This window comes from Physeter macrocephalus, chromosome 18, assembly GCF_002837175.3.
Source record: "Physeter macrocephalus isolate SW-GA chromosome 18, ASM283717v5, whole genome shotgun sequence".
Taxonomy (NCBI): domain Eukaryota; kingdom Metazoa; phylum Chordata; class Mammalia; order Artiodactyla; family Physeteridae; genus Physeter; species Physeter macrocephalus.
Genome location: NC_041231.1, coordinates 99,653,082 through 99,677,224, shown reverse-complemented (window position 1 = coordinate 99,677,224; position 24,143 = coordinate 99,653,082). Strand labels below are relative to the sequence as shown.

General features: G+C 42.3%; 1 protein-coding gene across 13 annotated transcripts in view; it reads left to right on the top strand.

Moving 5' to 3' along the window:
- HIVEP1 (HIVEP zinc finger 1) overlaps positions 1–24,143 on the top strand; it is a 150,972-nt gene that overhangs the window by 108,564 nt on the left and 18,265 nt on the right. For all 13 annotated transcript variants that reach the window (XM_055080243.1, XM_024121661.2, XM_024121666.3 and 10 more), the window contains 4 exons: positions 3,189–9,157; positions 12,342–12,475; positions 13,194–13,369; positions 17,922–18,023. In XM_055080243.1, the coding sequence (XP_054936218.1) occupies positions 3,189–9,157; positions 12,342–12,475; positions 13,194–13,369; positions 17,922–18,023 (6,381 nt within the window). The remainder of the gene's footprint in view (positions 1–3,188; positions 9,158–12,341; positions 12,476–13,193; positions 13,370–17,921; positions 18,024–24,143) is intronic.

Here is a 24,143-nt window from a genome sequence, read left to right as displayed (position 1 = left end):
CAATGCGGAACTTAGGGAACAAAATGAGAACAAAGCAACGTCAGTCCAAAACTAATAAACGAATTTGAAACAGCAAAGAATTTAATGGCCTGAAAATCAAATTACTGATATAAGGGAAGAAGCTTTAGATAATTCTAGAAAGAGTGAAGGAGAAAAACAAAAAGATTGAAGAGATTTAGATCATCATAAGGGTGGTCCTGCACAAAGGTCATTTTCTTTTGGCTGCATTGGGTCTCCGTTGCTGCACGCGGTCTTTCTCTAGTTGTGGCGAGTGGGGGCTACTGGGCTCTAGGTGTGCGGGCTTAATTGCTCCGTGGCGTGTGGCATCCTCCCAGACCAGGGCTCGAACCCGTGTCTCCTGCATTGGCAGGTGGATTCTTAACCACTGAGCCACCAGGGAAACCCCATAAAGACAATTGATGTCAGTAAAGTAAAAGAGCCAACCCCAAAGAAAAGAATTGGCCAGAAAATGTATTTGAAGAAATAAGAAAAGAAAAATTTTCTGAAATAAACTAAATGAATTTCCTTTTAGAGGTCATTGTGTTCCAGGAAAAAAATGAAAAGTTGTACAGTGGTTAACTCTGAGCTGACTACTAGTTATGTTATTAGACTTTGAAAATAAAGGTTTTTGCAGACATGCTGGCAGAAAAAAGGCAAGTCACCTGAAGGAGGAGAAACTACCAGTCAGGCTGGCAGCAGGCTTCTCTTTACAAGCTTCATTGCCAGAAAGCAAAGGAGTATGCAAAGTTTTGAAGGAAAGAAATGGTATGTTAGCACCAGGTCTTAAAATTCAAATAGAGAACGAAGAGTAAACAACTATGCAAATAGAATGTAAATGTTATAAACATTCATCAAAGAGAGATGAGTCCGTCTTCATCTAAAATTGAAACATGGTTCATAAAATCTGTTTAAAATGTGTTTTTTCAAATTCTTAACTTTAGAGGAATTATGTCTATAAAGAAATAGTCATTAAGTCATTCCTTCCTTTTCATTTCAGCTTCATTTTCTTTAAGTGCAAAGTTGAATTGTACTTTTTGTGTGTGTGTGTGGTACGCGGGCCTTTCACTGTTGTGGCCTCTCCCGTTGCGGAGCACAGGCTCCGGACGCACAGGCTCAGCGGCCATGGCTCGCGGGCCCAGCCGCTCCGCGGCACGTGGGATCCTCCCGGACCGGGGCACGAACCCGCGTCGCCTGCATCGGCAGGCGGGCTCTCAACCACTGCGCCACCAGGGAAGCCCGAATTGTACTTCTTAAAACAAAAAAAAGTACATAGAATGTTCCCTTTAAAACTTAATGTGGTATTTCTGGTTTTAGCTGTGGGTTGAATTTTTGCATTTTTTTCTTTGGCGTGTAAGCCATTGTTTAATTTTTTTTTTTTTTTACACGTAACTTTACCTAAAAATAAAATCTTATTACAGAAAGTATGTGTGAAACATAACAAAATAAACCTATCTACCCCACCCAAGGCTCTGGTTGCATAGGCTTGTGGTTGGGCTTGGCATGGGCAGATTTTTTAAAAATCTCTTGTGTTTCTGCTCTGACAGTTGCCTGAGTTGAGAACTGCCGTTCCTCCAGGTGGCTGCTGGGCTCTGCTTTTGTATTTATTTTAACAGCCTAGTGGCTCTCACTTTTGTTTCAACGCACCTCCAAGCTCCCGGGAAGGGAGTAGGGAAACTGCGCTCCCGAGATGCTGACCGTCATTTTTCATTTCGCCTGCTTTGCTTGTATAGTTCGCGAGAGGCATAAAGTACATCACTGACTTCATGGCCTTCATCCCGAAGAGGGAAAACCACTGGGGACGCATCATTTTATAAATGAGTGGGTTGAAGAATAAAAAGGGTTTGCTCCACATCACTTTGTAGGGGTACCAACAATATGATACTTTTTTTTCTATTTTTCTTCAGCTCAGATAGTTTCATCACGAGACCCCCCCCCCCCCACACCCGTTTATTTTGCCCTTCTGATTATGGTGGATAAATGTACCTTTAGTGGATTAGTATGCAATTTTTTTCATTAAATTAATACATGAACACACATAAACTGATGTCACAAGATGACCAGAATATTTTATTTTATGTAGATTGTTCTGTTAATGCAAAGTGGTTATTTTGGTATAGACATTTTGGTCTAATATGAATTTTTAATAGGTACATTGTAACAGCTATTTGAAAATAATGAGGAATGAGAGTATTTGGCTTTTCTACAAGTAAGTAATATAAGCTTGAATAATTTTTGTTTACGTGCCCGAGGATCCAACAGATCGAAACAAACGAAATTATGGCAAAAGCAGTTATTGCTCAAAAATACAATAACTGACAGAGATTGTGGTGGTTGATGCCATTTAAATGGTGATTTATTTCAACACAGCAAGAAATGGAGGCGGTTTCATCTCTTCTCTCCTGTTATAAGTTCTGTCTACCTACTCACCTATCATTTAGTGGCAAAGAAACATAGCCATTGAATATTGTTTTCAATTAAAATGGTGATTTTATTTTAAAACTAAGGGCCGTTACAACATTATGACTTTAAAATTTTGTTGGTGAAGAACCACAAGTAAGTGTATTATTTTACTTTCATATTTTTCTGTTTATTGATACAACTGCTATATTAGCAATTCTTCACAGTTCTTTCAGTGAATATCCCACGATCATCTGAGGTATCTGTGTCTAAAAATTATTGTATAGTAACCTTTGTTCTCGTAAGAATATCAGTATTGCCTATTTTGGAGCAATACTGTTATGTAGAAACTTGCCGAGAAGTTTGCTTTAAAAGATACTAAATGTGATAAGACAAATACCCAGCATTAAAAGGTTGAATTTTCTTCTTTGTGGGCCAGCTCTCTTAAGACTATTGTGTAGGGTCCTCAGCTGCAAGGGTGAAGGGGGAGGATAATTTAGTTTTGAAACATCAGGTTCCAGGACTGTGGTGAGATAGGGGGTCAAGAAAGGAACACAGCGTTCTAGAAATGTGCACTAAGGTCTTCGCATAATTGTTTCAACAGATGTTGATGGCCAGCATTCTTAATATTGCCAGAATGTAGGAATGCAGTTTCATCCAAACTGGCTTTCCTTTAACTTGCCTCCTTCAGTTGTCATAACACCCTTGTGATCGTAATGTTAATCTAAAAAAATCATAGTTGGTGTACATACCATTTTACCAATTGGTTTTCTTTTTTCTTTTTTGAACAGAAATCTTAGAGGCTGGTATTAAAGGAACTTCAGAATCACTTAAAGGTGTGAAACGAAAAAAGATTGTAGCCGAGAATCACCTGAAAAAAATACCAAAATCCCCACTGAGAAATCCTCTTCAGGCAAAACACAAACAAAATACAGAAGAGTCATCTTTTGCCATTCTTCAGAGTGTGGCGGAGTCCCACAAGAAGCAGAATCACAGTCCTGTAAAAAATGGGAAGCAGTTTACCAAACACAATGGAGAAACCCCTGGGATAATTGCCGAGGCCTCTAAATTGCAAGAGTCTGTCTCCCCAAAGAAGCCCTCGTTTCTGCAGCACCCGTCTGAGCCGCGCCGGTGGAGGTCGGAAGGCTCTGACCCCGCCAAGCCCAGTGTTCCCGAGGGAAAATGTGACTCCAGTTCTCTGTCCAGTAAAAGCAGGACTGACCAACGTGAATGTATCTCCTCTCACTGCAGCCCCCCGCCCTCCTCGTATGCAAACACCGCGTTCGATGTCTTACTGAAGGCCATGGAGCCAGAACTGAGCACCTTGTCGCAAAAGGGCTCCTCTTGTGCGGTCAAGAGCGAAAAACTGAGACCAAATAAAACTGTACGACCCCCTTCTCACCTGAACAACAGCCCGATGGATGCCCCCGATCCGACCCCACAAGAACCGGCCGCCCAATCACAGCCGCCTGCCCGGACCTCATACGCCGGGCACGTGTCTGCCGCTCAGCAGAACGACCAGGCGGCGCTTCAGGCCGTTTCTCCTTCGTATAATCCACGCGAACACTCTGTTTCTAAACCTGGCCAACAAAATCAGCAGCTTCCAGCGTGTTCGGGTTTCGCCAGGTCACTCACGAGTCTGCAGAATCAGGAGAACGCCCAACTTGAACACGTCTGTAACGCAGCAGTGATGTCATCCGTAGGTGTGACTTCACCCTCCAGTAGAACTCAGGTTTCTCCTCCAAACCAGCAAGTGGATGCGGCCTCGCCGCTGTCAGTGAGCCCCGCCCTTTCCACGCGGTCACCCCCCACGCCGATTTACAACTCAACTCCTGTCGCCTCTGTCGTTAATCACAGCGTGGAACAAATGTGCAATCTTCTTCTGAAAGATCAGAAGCCAAAAAAACAAGGAAAGTACATCTGTGAGTATTGCAATCGAGCTTGTGCAAAGCCCAGTGTGCTTTTAAAGCACATCCGCTCCCACACTGGAGAGCGACCCTATCCCTGCGTGACCTGCGGGTTTTCGTTTAAGACTAAAAGTAACCTGTACAAGCACAAAAAATCCCATGCACATACTATCAAACTGGGTCTCGTCTTGCAGCCAGATACTGGCGGCTTGTTCATGTCTCACGAGTCCCCCAAAGCACTTAGCATCCATTCGGATGTGGAAGATAGTGGGGAGAGTGAAGAGGAGGGCGCCGCGGACGAAAGGCAGAGCGACCCGGGCTCCGTGGACCCGCAGCCCATGCAGATAATGAAAACGGTGTCCAGCTCGGAAGCTTTACCAAAATTGGGTTCCATTCCAAGCAATCCAGATCCTGTGGTAGGTGACTTTTCACTACAGGACAGATCTTCAGAACCACAGGCTGTGACAGAGTTACCAAAGGTTGTGGTCCACCCCATCAGTGTGTCCCCTTCAAGAGCTGACAGCCCGAAGGTTACGGATTCCAAGCCTGAACCTCCTAGTGCACAGAAACAGAAAGACCTTCAGGTAACGGGTGTACTGTCCCACTCAGCCTGGGCGTCCTCCCTGGAGATGGACGAGAAGTCCCATCAGAAGGGTGATGTGAGTCAGCCAGAGGGAAAACAAGAATCTCACGTGGGAATGGTACATGCCCAGCTACAAAGGCAGCAGGCCACCGATTACTCCCAAGAGCAGCAAGGAAAGCTTCTCCTGAGTCCTCGCAGTTTAGGAAGTACGGATTCTGGTTACTTTTCACGTTCTGAAAGTGCCGACCAAACAGTGAGTCCGCCGACCCCCTTTGCCAGAACGTTACCCACCCCAGAGCAGGACTCTAACCAGAATAATGGGGCCTCTGCACCTCGTGTCAACACACCAGCAACTTCGGCTCTTCCAGCAGGTGAAAAAGTGTCACTCCTCCCGGGTCAGATGCGCCCACCTTTGGCGACAAAAACGCTTGAGGAACGGATATCAAAGCTTATCTCAGACAACGAAGCCTTGGTAGATGACAAGCAACTGGATAGTGTAAAGCCACGGAGGACCTCCCTCTCACGACGGGGAAGCATCGATTCCCCCAAATCGTACATATTTAAGGATTCTTTCCAGTTTGATTTAAAACCAATGGGACGGAGAACAAGTTCAAGCTCTGATATACCAAAGTCCCCTTTCACTCCCACAGAGAAATCAAAGCAGGTGTTTCTTCTGTCTGTACCTTCCCTCGACTGTCTGCCCATCACCAGAAGTAATTCTATGCCTACCACAGGGTACTCAGCAGTACCTGCGAGCATCATCCCTCCCCCACACCCACTCAGAGGAAGTCAGTCCTTTGACGACAAAATTGGCGCTTTCTACGACGATGTCTTTGTACCAGGGCCTAACACTTCTGTGCCCCAAAATGGACATCCCCGCACTCTCGTCAGACAAGCAGCAGTAGAAGACTCTTCGGCAAATGAAAATCATGTTCTCGGTGCCGGGCAGTCCTTGGACGAGAGCCATCCCGGAGGCAGCCCCGCTGGGGAGACCGCAGCAGCAAGAAGCAAGCCCCCGGCCCCGGCTTCACACTTGGAAAAGAAGAAGTCTCATCAGGGGCGAGGGACCATGTTTGAGTGTGAGACCTGTAGAAACAGGTACAGGAAACTGGAAAATTTCGAAAACCATAAGAAATTTTACTGTTCAGAGTTGCACGGACCAAAAACCAAGGTAGCTCTGAGGGACCCGGAGCAGAGCCCGGTGCCCAGCGGTGCCCAGCCTCCCATTCTGCACTACAGGGTTGCCAGTGCCACCGGGGTCTGGGAGCAGACGCCCCAGATACGAAAAAGGAGGAAAATGAAAAGCGTCGGAGATGACGACGAACTTCAGCCAAACGAAAGTGGAGCTTCTCCCCAGAGCTCCGAGGGCCTCCGGTTTCAGGGCGCGATGGGCTCGGTTCCCAGTTTGTCTCAGCAGAACGCTGCCATAACTGGTGACCGGCCGCCTAGAAATATCCAGCTGCAAACCTCCCCGATTCAGCTCGTGGCCAGAGGCCCCGAGCCGCCCCCGGACCCGAAGCCGTCCTCCGTCGTGGAAGAGCAGATGAGCTTGGGTGCCCAGGACAGGACAGAGCCCAAGAGGCATGGGGCCGGCATCTCCGTCATCCAGCACACGAACTCGCTGAGCAGACCCGGTGCGCTTGCCAAGCTGGAGTCTCGTGGAGGCGCCTCCCCCGTTTCTTTGCAGGGGCTGAGAGCGGGGAAGCCCGGATCTCCGCACGTAAGAGGGGTTTCCCAAGAGGAAGGCCGCCTGCCCCGGAACACGCCTCAGCCCGCCGAGCCTGCACTCTCCGATGCTCTGAGAGGGGAGCTTCAGGAAGGTTCCAGAAGGCTCTCAGGTGAGCGACACCTGTTAGGACAACCCTCAAGACTCGTTCGGCAGCACAACATCCAAGTCCCAGAGATCCTGGTCACAGAAGAGCCAGATCGGGACCTGGAGGGCCAAGGCCACGATCAGGAGAAGTCTGAGAAGTTCAGTTGGCCTCAGCGGAGCGAAACCTTGTCCAAACTGCCAACAGAGAAACTGCCGCCCAAAAAGAAGAGGCTCCGTCTTGCCGAGATCGAGCACTCCTCAACCGAGTCAAGCTTGGACTCCACTCTCTCCAGGAGTCTAAGCAGGGAGAGTAGTTTATCTCACACTTCGAGTTTCTCTGCTTCCTTAGACGTAGAGGACGTTTCTAAGACTGAGGCCTCCCCCAAAATCGATTTTCCGAATAAAGCGGAGATTTTCATGATTCCACCTGGCTCTAATACCCTGAACGTTCCCGGGAGTCACCGGGAAATGAGGCGCACTGCATCGGAACAGATTCACTGCCTGCAAATGTCGATGGAGGTCTCCGATTTCAGAAGTAAATCATTCGACTGTGGAAGCATCGCTCCACCTCAGCCAGCACCGCTTGCTGAATTGCAGCCTCCGACATCCCCTTCTGGCATGGGGGTCGCCGGGCACGTGCCTCTCTTGGAAAGACGGAGAGGCCCACTGATACGGCAGATCTCTTTAAGCATCACTCCGGAGAGTCATCTATCTCCTGGGAACCCATCCTCTTTGCAAACTGTCGCTCGTCCTGGTGTGAACACAGTGCCATTTCAGGGGCCTCAGCTCACTCATGCACCTTCCCCTGAGTTTCCTGCAAATACTTTGCACTCCCAGACTCAGATGAAGGATCTGCGAGCAGAAACTTCAAGTTGCAACTCTCCAAACATCTTTCCTGTTCAGCAGCTTCTTGGTATCCATTTGTTAAATCAAATCCACACGCCCCTTAGCCTCCCAGACACACAGATGTCTCTGCAGGTGTCTACACAGAATGTCAAACCAGATGCAAGCCCCGGTGGACATGTATCTTCTAAAAGTGAGGACTGCTTTGCTCCCAAGTACCAGCTTCAGTGTCAGGTGGTCCCTTCGACCCAGCCTTGCACTTCTAACCCCGTACATCCTCTGCCAAAGCAAGTTCTTTCGGACCCAGCTGGGGCCAACCATCATGCGACCTCGTTGACATTACCAGCCAAGTTAGTAGAAGCCACGTCTAATTCGTGTCCTCTGCCACCACTGACGGTCGGGCCTCTCGTCAGTCAGGTGCCGAAGGTGCCAGCGTCCTTTGCGCTGCCCTTGCATCTGCAGAGTCGGGTCCCAGCGTACTGTTTCACCACAGCCACAGCTCTGCCGCAGATCCTAGTGACCCAAGATCTATCCAGTCAGCCGATTTGCCAGGCTAATCGTAGTAGGGTGCCAATCAGCGAAGAACAAAATTCCGTGCCAAAATCGCAACACGATCACCGGAATGCTTTGCCAAACCCAGAGGGAGAACTTGTCTGCGAGAATGTTATTTCAGAGATGGGCCAGAATTCGTCTCCATCAGAATCCTTGCCTGTAACTCAGAAAATGTCTGTTGGTAGACTTTCCCCCCAGCAAGAGTCTTCAGCTTCAAGTAAAAGGATGCTGTCCCCAGCAAATAGTTTAGACATTGCCATGGAAAAGCACCAGAAGCGAGCCAAGGATGAAAACGGAGCTGTTTGTGCGACAGATACGAGACCGTTGGAAGCATTGAGTTCAAGAGCTCATGAAGTTAGTAAACAGAAGAAGCCTGTTCTGGTGAGGCAGGTTTGTGCCACGGAGCCCCTTGAAGCTGTGATATTGGAACAGGATATTTTTTCTCACCCTGAAGTTAGCAGTGAGGCTCTGCATTTGACTGATGTTTCACCAGCTGAGAGTTTGTCGTCAGGACACTCCAAGCCTGTGGTTATAGAACCTATAAAAGAATTGCAGGAATTTGAAAGCATCCTGTCGGCCACATCGCTGACTCTGACAGTTAGAAATTCAGCTGTCCCTGCAGAGAAAACTCACATTTCTCCTTCGGAACGTGTAGACAATAGCCAAGAAAGGAAGTCACCAGGGGTTGAAAATCCAGGCGACAAAGCGAGCATCCAAGAACAGAGTCGGTCCGCAGCCACCACTCCTTCCGCGTGTAAGGCCGGTGACACACAGCAGCCGTCCTTCCCCAGCCTGAAGACTGCAACCAGCTTCACGTGGTGTTACCTGTTGAGGCAGAAGGCCCTGCACCTGCCCCAGAACGACCAAAAAACTTCGGCCTACACCGATTGGACCGTGAACGCCGGTGATCCAAATCCGCTCAGCTTGCCTACCAAAGTGGCCCTTTCTCTCCTGAACTCCAAACAGAAGACCGGAAAATCTCTGTATTGTCAAGCAATAACCACCCATTTCAAGTCAGATTTATTGGTCTATTCAAGCAAGTGGAAAAGCAGCTTAAGCAAGGTACTTGAAATATCATTTATCTTCAAAAATAGTCTGTGCAAGTTAGTTCCAACATGTCTGGATGCCTTTAAAGATTTCAGTTGGAGGTTGTGTTTTAATTTTGAATGACAAATTGTGCTTTCTTAGTGTACAGTTCTTTGAAAGAAAGAATGATGAGTTTACCCAGGGAGTTATACTGATAAAGGTTCCCCAGAGTCCTCTAAGATTTGATTTTCTTGTTAGGCGAGAGAAGGTTATGTTTATGCTTTATCCCTGCTAACGAAGGGGGACAGAGGTGCGAATATTGGAGATTGTTCTATTTCATTTTAAAATATAAGCAGAGACCCATTCCTCCTTGTTTTATGCACATCTGACCACTCTCCCCTCGCCATGCTGATCCCAACTCTTAGTACTAGAGAGAAGATTCACAAAATAACTGTACACCTGATACTTAAGTTGGTTTGGTCAGGATTTGTACAGTAAGGTCGTAAAATGATAATTTGGGGTTATTTGTGGAATAAAACTGTAATTAGAGTTGTTGGCTTTATAAAATGGGGAATATCATTTAAATGATTAAGAATAAATAGATAAGGGTATTAGGTTGGACTCTGGACATTCAGGATTATAGATTAAGTTCTTGATCTCTACAGGCTCACAAGCACGTACTACAGGTTCATAAATATTTATCTATCAATAAGAAAATATCACAGTATCAGTATTATAATAGAAGTGCCTACAACTTTAATAAAAGAAGGAAGTCTCTAACACTGCCAGTAGCTTGAGGAGGAGGTACGGATACAAGGAAGATATTCCAAAAGTGGTGATACTTCAGCCGAGTCTTTAAAAAAGAAAAAAAGAAAAGTAAGGAGTTTTTTTCAGGCAAACAAGAGTGAGAAATTTTAATAGTCTGCCAAGTGATGTGGAAGTGAGAATGAACTTAGTTCAATTAAAGAGCCCCGAGGAGTCCAGCATGGCTAGAAGGTGTTGGAAGTTTGAAACACTGACGTAGTTGGAAGTTGGAAGTGTAGATAGAGACCAAAGAATATGCGTGGTGGTAGAGAGCCTTTGACACTTTCTCAGTGGAGGAGGGTGCATCCAAACCATTCAGAATTTAATTTTTAAATGCTCAGACTCTACATCTACTAAGTCAGATGGAAAATGAGACTTGAGCGTGAGAATTTAAACAGCGCTTCGTGTATGTATGTTCCTGAAGTGCCTGTGAAAAGTGGCTCTCCTTCAGTACCAAGTGCCTTGGCAGAAATGCCGTGGGGAACGCACGTCTGGATTTGGAGCTGGGAGAGAGCTCCGGGTGGAAGGTGTAGAGATCGTTCAGTGCATAGGTGCAATTAATGAGGTCTTTAGAGAGAAGGGCCTGGAATGGATCCTGAGATCCCTGCTATTCAAAGGCTTGAGTGGATGAAGAAAGTCCACATAGGAAATGAGAGAGATTGTTCATAAAGGAAGGAGGGGGGACTACGGGAAAGTGGTATCACACAGATCAAGGAAGAAGATATTTTGAAGAGAGTTGTTCGAGCCAAGAGGTCAAAGAAAGATGGTGACTAACATGGTTTCTGGACTGAAGGGTTCTCATGTCCCAGAGACATGAGTTATGTGGGCAGGTGGCCGCGGAGGACTCGGTACTGGGTTGACTGTTACCGCACAACCCAACTGTGCACGTATTTATAGTTCAGAATGGAAGGGAGCAGGTCGATGCTAAAGTGAAAGCATCTCTAGGAGAAGCAAGGTGTCAACAACATGCAGTGTGTAGAGCGGTCAAGCATATAAACTAAGGAAATAGTAAAGATTTTGGCATTTTGCTTGTTGGTGAATAGAAGTCAGATCTGATAGCAAGCAAGTGAGCAAAAGATAAGCGGGAATTTGGTACTGCGAAGAAGGTAGGAAATAGGATTGCTGTTAGAGGTATAATGTCCAGGAAAGGTATGTGTGTGTATTCCAAACCTGATGTGTTTGCCAGAAAAAGGGGAGACAGTTGCACTTGTACATGTCAGGGTCAGTGTCATTACCCCTTCACACCACCTTTCTGAGACACTCAGGCCAGCAGCTTTTCTTTACGCCTGGCTTTCTAAGGACAGAGCCTTCCCAGGGGATTCTTCCCGAGGCCACATAGGCCCCTGGGTCCATGATGCACCCGCTCTCTTGTCACTTACTGTTGTTATGTCATCGCAGTATGATAGCTGTCTACTTGGTGGTGTAATTTTTAAAGGGACTTTGTAACAAAGAGGACCTTGATCAGAAAAGTTGTGCCTTGTGTTGGGCTTGGCCAGAGGACTGGAGTTTGAGCCCTTGCTGTTAACACTTGACGTTGGACAAGTGACTTAATCCTACGCGTGTCCTTCCTCACTGGGATGTGATCCACCAGTGCTGGCTGCCTCACAAGGATTTGTGAGATCAGAGTAGGCTGCGGAGTGAGAAAAGAGGTTGTAAGTAGTGCGGTCGTATAAAATCACGAGGTCACGTCACTACAGAGTTTCCGTAGGAAAAGCACACACTGTTTATTATTCTGATGTTCGCTGCTTTTTTCTAGAGATTTAAGTATTATCAGGCCGAGACCTAACTTTTGACCTGAGCTATAATTCACAGTTACCAGTATTCAGGAACTTTTGAGTGGATATAGAGAGGAAACCTAATTATGGTTTAAAATGATGGGAGAAGGGGAGAATAAAATATTGGGAAATGGAGCTTCGGCTCTTAACTTTACACTGCATTGATGCTGAAGGGAAGTTAGTCATGTTTTTCAGGAGTATGAGACATTATACCATAAGGGGGTAACTAGCTCTTTTCCATCTTTAAATAATAAACTCTTTAACAAGTATACTTAAACTGTAGTCTGAGTGGTTGGTTAGCTATGAGAAAGAACATTTAGTTTATTTTTAATAAGTTCCTAAAATTGAACTCATGGAATACCAGGGTGGAGGGTTGTAGAGTCTTTATTCGGGGGTGTCAGTGGAATGTGGTGGGATTTTAAAGTAGCATAAGATGTGTCAGTTTGCTGTGACTCAGACAGATAAAGGAGGAGATAAAGCAATGACCTTTAAAGCTGTCACGTCCTTGAAATGCCTTCCATTAAGCTAACCGTATGCACTGTACTCTGCCGTGTTTTAATTTCCAAGTGAAACACTAGCATGTTTGTGTTTTCAGTTTTATTAAATTAGTGTCTCTCTCTTTTTTTTTTTTTCCCTTTCAGAGAGCATTAGGTAATCAAAAGTCCACAGTAGTTGAATTCAGCAATAAAGATGCCTCTGAAATTAACAGTGAGCAAGATAAAGAAAATTCCTTAATCAAAAGTGAACCAAGAAGAATTAAAATATTTGATGGAGGGCAAGTACAAATTTTCCTTCTTAAATGTACATTTAAACTTACTTTTTAAATGTACATTTGCTTTCATGTGAATGAAGACTTACCAGTGCCGATTTTATATAAACGTTGCAAGGTTTCTCAGCTTATTGACAGAATCTTCATGGCAAAATACATGTTAGGTATTATGTTAGATAATGCCATTTTGATCAAGAAAATGACAACTATTTAGAAAACATTGTAGGTTCTAGGAGGCAGCTAAGCACTAAGTTTTCAGAGTGAACCCTGGGTTTCACGTTGATTCATAATAAGGAGTGAACTGAAAAAATCTGCTCTAAAAGAGATGAATCATTGCCTGTTTGATGTCTTTTGTGAATTCAGTTGTGAGAAAAATTGTAAAAGCCAAATGTAGTTAAAATGAAGCTCAGAAATAGTTCAGTACTTGTAGCCGTGATTGAATTGTTTAACAATAAAGAAAACTTTTAAAGCAGTCACTTAGAGGAACTATTTTAAAATTAAACCTGGTATTGAGTAAAGTTGTTTGATTAGAATTAGCTATTAGAATATTGTGTTGATGTGAAAAGCTGGAATATTCTGTTACTTACATGTGCATAACATTTATATTGATTGAGTGTAAAAATTGTGCCTTGTTTTATTTTTTTAGGTGGAATTTCAATCATCAGTATTTTCTCAAAGACATAGTATCCAATCGCCCTATTCATTTTCCTTTTCTTTAAATTAGATATAAATCAAATGAAGAGTATGTATATGTCCGAGGCAGGGGAAGAGGAAAGTACATTTGTGAAGAATGCGGAATCCGTTGTAAGAAACCTAGTATGTTAAAGAAACACATACGAACCCATACAGATGTGCGCCCCTACCACTGCACTTACTGTAACTTCTCCTTTAAGACTAAAGGTATGAGATGACATCGCTTCATGGTCCTTTATTATATGCATTGAGTTAGTAGAGCTAAGACCCAACTTTACATATTCCTTGACCAAGGATGCAGTAGCTTAAATAGAATAATATAAATTACATCTTGTCAGCATCGTAGTCTTATCTCTTTATATATCTCTAGACCTCGAGAAAAAGTTTTTAATTACACACTTTTAGAATATACATAATAAATATGACATTTGAAAAGGAGCAACTGCCCTTTTTTCTTTTACTTCCCAAACTAGAGTTGTATAACATGATGACTAACACGTTTTCAAAAATACTTACTTTGGAGCTAAAGAAGAAAAAAGAAATTTTCATGATCACATTGTAGATGCATTTCAGTGCTCAGAGATTAAAGAAAAAATTAAAATAATAACTACAGTAAAGTTATACTGATTACATTCATGTTTGATTATCTAATTTTAGTCATGCATAGCCATTTCTTTTTCTTTCCCATGAAGCTTCTTTACTGATGTACTGCTGAATTTCAGCTTCAAAAAATTTCTAAATTTTGTAATATTTAATGTTTGTGGAACTCAGAACTAGTAATTAAAATTATATTTAGTACCATTTCTGTATTCTTTATATGTTTTTATTTAAATTGTGAGCCTTTATTATAGTTAAGGTAATTTTACTCTCTACAAATTTCCTGTGACATATAATGAGTAAATACACTATCATAAAATGTTGGCTTTCTCCGTTAGGTTCCTTGTTTATGAATCATTATATAAAAATTTCTTGCTTGAGACTTTAATTTCATATACCACCCTTTAGAAAGTAAGAATCTCGCAAATACAAAGCAATATAATCATAAAATTACTTGTCTGAAAGGACAAAATCTGTGAAAAATATTTAATCAATATTTTTTATAGAACTACATTATTTTTATCCCTTTTCAGTTAACATTTGCCTTTTTTCCTGATTATATTGGTTGTCTTTGCAGTTTTTGTTTTAAAGATTGATCAACTCTTTAGCAAAACTTATTCTATATTTTGGCCAGTATTTATTGGCATTTAAAGAGTATGCGGTAACTAAATAGCTTCAAATTAGCCCTCCTTAGATGCCAGTAAAACCTGAAACAAGAATGATGGGGGGGAAAAAACAAAACTGTTCTTCAGATAGCCTTGAATATTTCTAAAGTTTCAAGAAATCATAAGTCAGAAGGAACCCTAATTCTGACATTCTTAGGTTGTGGTATAGAACCTTCTTCTGGAAATGGAGGGTGCATTTCAGGATGATTTTCCTGATCTTGTGTGAAGGCTTTGATAGGATTAAGTGCTTTGATCTTTTAACCCAGCTTACTGCTTTTACACTGGTTTTGATCCTATGATTAAGAAACGTCCGTCTGTTGAATAATTTCCAGTGTGAGACCAGGAGACCAGTAATAGGCCAATATTACAAATAAAACATTACCAGTTACAGAATGATGTTGCCGTATAAAAGAGGATCCAGGTATAATGTGAAATGGGTGTTTCTCAAAAGAAGGAGGAAAAGGAAGCAGGATATCTTATAAAGTAAGGGCAAAGAAAGGAAGGAAAACTTTGATGTGGAAAACAAATGAAACTACAGAGATTTCTTGGCAAAGAAAAATATTATGAATCATCAAGTATTGATCCTAATGAAATAACTCAAGCCAACATCATGTAAAATATTAGATAAATGTTTGTTAAATGGTGGACAGGGCATAATGATCTTTGAAGAGTGAGCAGTACCTGTTAGCAGTTTTCATGTCTTTCATTTCTCAAATATGCTGGATACCTGAATTTACATTAATTTTTTTGTTTTGTCAGATAATTCATTGGAATTATGTGATAAATATTTATTTGAAGAAAGCTACCCTAGCTAAGCAGACTGGTGAAGAAAATATTAGAAATTCAGTATTTCCCTATTCTCGGCATGGCAGTTCTCTTTTTTTACGGTCGCTTCCTTGTAGAAGTCTACCTTTTATGAATATATGTCAAACAGATTCCATAGTACCTCGTAAAGGTAGCTAAATAATAAAAGACTTGTTTTTAGATGAGGCTGTAAATTTTGCCCTACTCTGATTTACTTTGTTGTCCCATTCTTGAATGTGTCTGGTTATTAACAGAAGGTAATAGTGATGTAATGGCATGCTATATAAATAGGAGTATGCAGAGATAGCATGGTACTATCAAAGGAATGATCTGTCCTCCTAGAAATTGATGCTTCTGATGGTGATGCTTGTAAATCTGTACTTCATCATTTGTCCTCTCGGTTTATTTTATGAATGCATTTTCAAAATAATTTTAATTTATTGGTTTTCACTATTCTGCTTTAAAAGGTCAGTCAGCTCAGTCTGAGCTTGCATCTCTGCAGGATTTAGTTCCATTTATATCACAGAAAGCTGGACTTTATATATAGCTATAGGAACGCAGAAACAAAATCTTTCATGCTTTCCAGAGGATTTATATTAATGTTTATTAAATCTGTTGAAAAATTTATCTGTTAAGTTAATGCACAACCTTGCTGGGGGATATTTGCATTTTGATTGCATATTTTGCATATTGAAATGCAAATTGTTTTATTTTAAATTATTTAAGAAGTTGGTTAATAATAAGTAATAGCTCAAGTTATGAGAAAATATGCTTATTAAAAACTCATATTCCCAAATTTGCCTAGTTACAATTATACATTAACTTCTCAGAAAGCAAGTGACCTCCATGGCTGTCTGTTTAGGGAACAAAAGCATTTTGAAAGAACTATTAGTGGACCTTGTGATTTGGTTTATAACATTGTCATCATGCTAGAAAGTGTTTTGACTGATAAGTGGAAATTTCAGCCACAATAAGATGGGAAAACTATTTTTCATAACGTCTAATGTGAAATTTTTGAAGCATACAGAAAAGTAGATATTTGCGTAATGAACACCAGTATGCCCATCACGTTTTAATAATTGTTACTAATTTGCCATATTTGCTTCATATTTTATTTTTTAAGTGTATTTAAGGCAAATGTCAGACATGGCCAAGTCATTTAAGCCGGGCGTTATCTCTAGAATCACAGAGGTCGAGGTTTGCTGGATCTTAGACATTATCTGGTCCGGGCCCTCTCTTACACTTGAACCCCTTAAGCACTAAGCTCTGGGATGCTGTGCATACTCACCTAGTGCAAGAATTGGCCTAAACGTGTGTGACCAGTCCGACGGGCTTAGTGCAATTTTAGTGAAGGTGAGGCTCTATAAATAGTGCAATTTTGCAGGTCTTTCAGCTACTGCAGACTCAAATCTGGACCAATGATTCAAACATTTTTAGCTCCTCTGAAGGTTTATTCTGAAATACTCATTTGCCCTGCTCGCCAAACTCAGCATTTAGATTTTATTTTCAAAAGAGACGATTTTCCCTTCTTGGCAATTTTGTGTGTGTGGCATTGTCTACTCAAGCTGCTTGGTATCCTCAAGAGAGTTTGAGCTCTCCTCCTGCATTAATGATCACCTGGGGCCAGCACGCCCAATGGTTCCCAGTTAATCTGGTGATACTTACAGAGGTGTACAACAGCTGCCAGAGGAAACACACCTCTAGGGATACTGTTATGAGACTTGTAGTCAGTATGGTGAAGTAAAATTAATGTAGGAAATTCTTTCTCTTGTTCCAAACACACAGAAATACTATTTATAGTACAACAACCAACTGTAGTTTTAAATAGATAGCCAAACTTGAAATTTAGAAAGAAAGATTCCCAGCCACCAAAAATAAGGAAACTCCCAACTAGCATGGTGAACAGATATTTTAAAAAAAAAAAAAGTCCATAGGGACATCAAGCCAGATATATGCCCACAGGCCTGGGGTTTAATGCTGCCAGATATATGCCCACAGGCCTGGGGTTTAATGCTGGTCCTGGAATGGCATCTGAGGCCTCTGAAATAAGCATGGCTCTCTGTTCAGTGACTTTGGACCATGTGGGGAAAAAGCTGCCTGCTAAAAAGCAAAACCCTGTACCTGTGCCATGCCAAAAAGACCCCACAAACTGATCCAGAATTAGTGAAATGAAACTGTTAAGGTCCCAGGCAGAAGCAGTTGGAAGGCTGACCCATAGAGATGTGTCTACAACCCAGGGTACTTAAGACTCCATGGACACCAATCTTACTAAAGATAAGTTTACAATAAAAACTAAAAAAATGTGCAAGGAAATAAAGTACTATGAGGGAAAGCCAGCGGACACAACTGGTGGAGAATTCAGAAACCACAGATCATAATGCAATCTGAAAGGGACTTTAAGTGTATATAAAATGTTCTAAGAAATAAATAAGGACTAGAGAATAGTAACCATAAGGCAAAAGTAGACATCATCAAAGTTGAGGAGGCAGGTTTGAAAAAGAGATTATTACCAATAACAAGGTTATTACAGCATATAGATGCCAGTATTATTTTTTTGAGCAAATTTTAGTCATTGGAATTGTATAACCACGATCTGTACTTTCACTTGAAATAGGAATGGAATTTGCCAGTGTTGACAAATGCAATAGCAAAATAATACTATGTAAGCTTAGTAAACATTCTTTTCCCTTAAGGAAATCTGACAAAACACATGAAGTCCAAGACACATAGCAAGAAATGTGTGGATTTAGGCGTCTCAGTAGGTTTAATAGATGAACAAGATACAGAAGAATCAGGTAAGGCTTTATTCCATATTTTTCATAACTGCTATTTACAATGTGCTCTTTCTTTTCTTTGCATCCATACTCTTCTTTCCATTCCCACTGATACTGCTTGGTTCCTACTTTCATTACCTCTTATTTATACTATGTGATAGACTCCTAATCAGTTTTCTCACCTTTCCTTTGTCTTCCTTCCTTTGCATCTATCCCCACTGATGTTAAGTTAATCTTCCTGAAGCATGTGTCTGATCATACTATTCCTCTGCTCCAGGTCTTCCACTGGTTTCCATTTGCCTACCAAATAGAATATGAGCTACTTGACCTCAAGTAATTCCTCAGAATCCTTTATAATCTGATGCCTGCCTACTTCTTCACCTTTATCCCTCATCTCTCTCTTTCACCTGCCCTAATGCTTGAATTTCCTGCTTACATGACACTGATCCGGCTCTCTGCCTATAAAGCCCTCACCCTCAATCCCCACACAAACGTGGCTCCCCATCTGCATTGGTCAAAATCTTATTTTCCTTCAAGATCTAGCTCAAATCCACTGCCGTCATGAAGCCTTCTCTGATTTTCCCTTCCCACACCACTTGCGGGAAGCAATTTTTCCCTTTTCTCAACACCTGTAATATTTTAGAGTTCACTCTCTCAGAGTATTGAATCCCTTTCTGCCATAACTTTTTTTTTTATTATTTACATGCTTCCTCCCTTACCTCTTCGCTGATTCTCAAGCGTGTCATGAGTAGAACTGATGCCTGAGTCATATTCGCTGCGCCCGCAGCCCTCAGCGCAGTGCCTTGCTCACGGCAGCTGCTCTGGAAATATTTGGGGAATAAAACATTTGTTTGCTTCCCCAAATTGTTTATTATTTTGAAAAAGGTTAACTGGTTGTTTTCTTAACGATGTTAACTCAACAAGTAGAAGTATTTATCTCTAACCAATTTTGAGGGGAAATTAAGCCGTTCATCTGTTCTGACTAGTCAGACGATAGAATTATTTTTTTGTAAGACTTTTTGGTTTAACCCAAGAATTTATCAACAAGAGATAAGTTAAAAAAAAAAAAAAAAAGCTGTCCTATTGCTTTTTTGAAAAACACCCTAAATTAAACATTTACCTGCTTGCTGTGTTTTAGTTAGTATGTACTAGTTTGATGTAGAAAAAATTTCCAAAGAGAAAATGGTGAGGACATCTTTGAAAATACAGGTAAAAAAAAGCAAATGCTTTTCATTCCACCTGACAACCAGTAACACACTAAATGAATCAGCCTGAATTTGTTTCTAAATATGCAAGAGAAGTGACTCACATCTTAAGTGCTCCAGTTGATATGATTTCGTATTTTAAGCACAAGGAAACGATTGCCTTTAACTTGAATTTGGGGAAATAAGTGGATGTATTATTAGTAGAAGGAAAATATAATCATAACAAACTTAGGACAATAAGGAGGTTTTTAGTGCTTTATAGACACTTTGATGCTCTGATACATATTGGGGATTGCAATATCAGGATTTAAAAGTATATATCAAATTAACATACGTGTCACTTTTTTGTCCTAGGAACATACGTATTAAAAACTGCTTTTTGAATGGCTAGGAGTTGAATTCTGTCTTGATGTCTGTATAAAGACACACATTTAATAAAATTAATTAACTAATTTACTTCTGATGTAAATAGTCTGTTTGATTTATTTTCTGCTCTTAGTAGTCATGCAGTAAATTAACTACCATAACTATTTAAGTGGAAAAAAATCCCTCTTTATTATTTGTTTGCTTTATTGCTATTACGCTGAGCAATTCAGAATTAAAAAGCTAGGAAAAACGGGTAATGCTTTCAGTGAGTGTATTTATTACCCAGAGACTAAAAAAGGCGCAAAGTAGAGGTTATAATATGAAATACTAATTTCTGAAAAATGTATAAACGTTAAAAGCATTATTATTATAATATATACTCTTAGGTGTTTTACTTCTTTAAGAAGATGAGTCTTATAAAAATTAAGGAAAATGTAGAATCTTCTAAACGGTCAAGGGAAGGTAGTGTTTATATCCCAAATTTACATAGGAGAATTAAGTGTAGTTTCCATTAATTATCATGCATCGTTTAGATTGGCCAGCTGACTGATGGACGTACATATCTGTCCGTTCATTTTTGTTATTTCTCACCTGATTTCCAGAAACACTTGAAGCAGGTCTTAGACTATAACTCAAACTTGATAGCCTAATTCCCAGTTCAGATGAGATTCTCTGATAAAATTCTAGGTAGTTTCACCTGTTTTTTCTGTGTTGTTTTTGTTTTTAATTACTGTACTTATCAGTAGTATACTCAAAGTTTTTTCGCGGTTTTTATTGAACAGTAAATTATAGCACATAGGTGGATTTTGCCAAGTGCTGTGTCATACCTCCTAGTTCTTTATAATATGCCAACAAAATATATTCCTCCACTTTTGCTTTATTAGAGGCTTGGAATGTAGGCATAAATGTGGCAAACGTTGTTTCAAACAAATGGTCTTGTTTTCCCTTTATTATTGTCTTTTGTGCTTTTAGAAATATTTTGAGATGTTTTTTAAGAATACAGAAAGATTACAAAGCGTTTTATTACATGCACTCATGTATTCGCACCAGAGTTGGAGATTATAAATATTCTCTCACATTTGCTTCAAGTCTTTTTCATAAATTGTGTTTTTGAAAATCGTATTTTCATAAATTTGTATTTTTGGAAAAAAGCAAGCTAAGTAAGGCATTACACATTAGGTGCAGTATCCCTAACTCAGCCAAGCCCGTCACACTCCCTCACAGAGGCAAACACTAACTGCACTTAGGGGTTTTCTTTCAATTCAGTTAACATACGTGTGTATATCCACACATAGCTTGTGGTTTTGTTTAAGTTTGTATTCCAAATTTGCATGAACAGTACCACCTTGTATGTAGATACCTAGAAAATTAATTTTGCTTTAATAATTTTAAATTGTTCTCTAGGATAATTTCTATTTCTGCACATCCTTAACTATACCTGATACTACATGCATTTTAGTTTGGGGCCAATTTGATGGATGATAGTCTGCTGTCTTTACTTATATTTTCTTGATTGCTATCCTAAGTTTGGATCTTGTTATTCTTTGGGAAGAAGTTTCACTCTATTAAACTGATGGTAGTTAGAGATGGGATCTTGCTTAGCAATTCTTTAGATGTCTATGTTTTTAGAGAGGAAAGCGCAGAAGCCCACAGCGTGATGCTGCGTGTCTGCAGGGTGTACCACTTTCTAGTCCAACACCAGCCTAGAATATTCTAGGCATTCTCTTTTCACTCTCCTTTACTGGCTCCTCCTCATCTCCCCAGCCTCTAAGTGCAGTGCCCAGGGCTGTGGTCTCTAACCTCTCATCTCTTCTGCCTATGCTCCCTCCCCAGGTAGTCTCATCCAGGCTTCCGACTTTAAATACCATCCATATGCTGATGATTCCAATATCCACCCCAGACTTGCATGTCCATCTTTCTACTCACCATCTCCACTTGGATGTCTAACAGGCATCTAGAGTGTGACGTGCCCCAAACTCCTGGTTTACCCCTTATGTGACTCTAAGAAGCACGCTTCCCTGAAGTCCTTCTCCCATCCTTCCAGCTGCTGGACCAAAAACCTTGAAGTCGTACTTGGTGTCCTTTGGCTCCAACCCACCAGTGAAACCTTTGGCTCTTCCTTCACAACGTATTCGGCAACCTACCGCTTTGAACCACCTGTTTCTCCCAGCCCTGGTCAGAGCTATCGTCACGTCTTCTAAGTTGCTTGCACTAGCCCCTCACTGGTCTCCGTGGCTCAGCCGCTGCCTCTTTACAGCCTGCTTCCAACACAGCGGCTGACGTGGTTTCTGCAAGTTACATCATTGCTGTGCTTAAAACCCTCCATCGGTTTCCTGTCTCGTTCGGAGCCGTGGTCTGCGTCCCCTGCGAGCCCCACGCCTCTGAATCTCGGCTCCACTCCCTCCTGCCCTGCCCCTCCGCTGCAACCACCCTGATCGCCTGGCTCAGTGGCAGGCACACCCAGCTGGCCCCTGTCCAGGGCCTTTTCTCTTTTCCTCCCTTGGGAATGCCCTGCACCAGGTGCTGCAAGACACCCCATCATCTCTCAGTGCTCTTCTGCTCAGATGTCACCTTATCAGTGAGGCCTTCCTGAGGCTCCCTAGAGAAAAGAGCACCTCCCCCTCTTACTGCCAGCATTACTCACGCCCCCGACCTGCTTTGTTTTTCCGCATAGCACTTACAACCACTTACAACTTACAGATGAGTGTGTGTATTTATTATCTGTTCCTTTCAACTAGAAAATAGAACATAAGGCTGGCGATCTCCCTGTGGTCACGGCTGTATCGCCAGCACTTGCTGGGATTGTGGCTGGCAGCAAATCGTAGGTAGTAGATAGCTGTAGATTAAATGGATGACTGGAAAAAAGTGACCTATAATCTGTCAGGAAATCATTCAATATTGTTGTTTTTAGAATATGATATACTAGTTTTCCATTAAATTCCTCCACTACAATTAAGTGGTAGCTGTAACACAATATTTAATGCCTTTACCTGTGAATAGTGTTTACATGATTTGGTCGTGGTCGGTATAGGAATTTTCAAAGTGATGATGGCCATTCGTTTGTTAATTTCTCATTTATTGGTTATTAGGTCAGAAGACTAGAAGATATTTTCAGTTATCCTGACGATTCCATTTTTTCATCCTCAGTAATGATCTGTGCAGATTGATAAATATCTGTTCCATTTTTCAGTGGTTCCAGAGGAGAATAGTTTACTCTCTTTGTGATTGATTATTTATTTAGCACCGCAGCAACTGTCTAGTATGTCCACGGTCCCTGCCCTCAGGAGCTCCTCGCCTGTGGCTGTGATGTTGGGACGTCGGAGTGAGCTCAGACTTGGCAGGGTTCACTCCTCAAGGCTGGGATCTGGGAAGGACAGTGACGGCCTCGTCTGGAACAGAAGGATGACTTAAGGGTATCCCAGGAGAAAGAAAAGAAAGGAAATATATCAAAATATAATTATCCATATATTGCTTTGTTGAAAAAGTAGTGATGAGGGGGTGGGGTAAAGGAGGGCAAGCATTCTGGACAGAGGGAGTTGTTGAGCAAAAGCCCAGAGGTTGGGAGAGGGGACTAGGGCATCAGGAGTATAAATGGGGCAGGGTGAGAGAGTTGGGCAGGGCGCTGGGGGACAGGTCCTACCATGCAGGGGAGTTTAGCACCTTCCCGTAAGAAAGTCTGAGGGAGGGGCTTCCCTGGTGGCGCAGCGGTTGAGAGTCCGCCTGCCGATGCAGGGGACGCGGGTTCGGGCCCCGGTCCGGGAGGATCCCACGTGCCGCGGAGCGGCTGGGCCCGTGAGCCGTGGCCGCCGAGCCTGCGCGTCCGGAGCCTGTGCTCCGCAACGGGAGAGGCCGCAGCAGAGGGAGGCCCGCGTACCGCAAAAAAAAGAAAGAAAGAAAGTCTGAGGGATTTTTTTTTTTTCTTGTATCATCTAAAGTAATTTAAAGCCACTACCTCTTTAGTCCCATATACATCTGACTTTTAATCTGGATTATTTTCTCAAATGTTTTTTAAACAAGTAAACAACAAATAGTAGGCTTTTAATTTGTGTCCCCAGGAATTTTCATTGCTGAGCTTTTGTTTGTTTTTTCTTTCTGCCGCTGCTGTTTTATTTCGTAGTGGGAGTTTAGACCATAATGACTAAAAGAAGCATGATTTCTTTACGTGGTTAGTCCCATTCAGCAGCAACAATAATAAATAATACCATAGAGCGAAAATCTTTCTGGGGGAACTTCCCTGGTGGTCCAGTGGCTAAGATTCCGCGCCCGCAGTGCAGGGGGCCTGGGTTCGATCCCTGGTCGGGGAACTAGATCCCACATGCCACAGCTGAGAGTTCACATGCCGCAACTAAAGATCCCATGGGCTGCAACTAAGACCCGGCGCAGCTAAATAAATAGATAAATATATATATATTTTTTAAATCTTTTTCTGGGCTTCCCTGGTGGCGCAGCGGTCGATGCAGGGGACGCGGGTTAGTGCCCCGGTCCGGGAGGATCCCACGTGCCGCGGAGCGGCTGGGCCCGTGAGCCACGGCCGCCGGGCCTGCGCGTCCGGAGCCTGTGCTCCGCAACG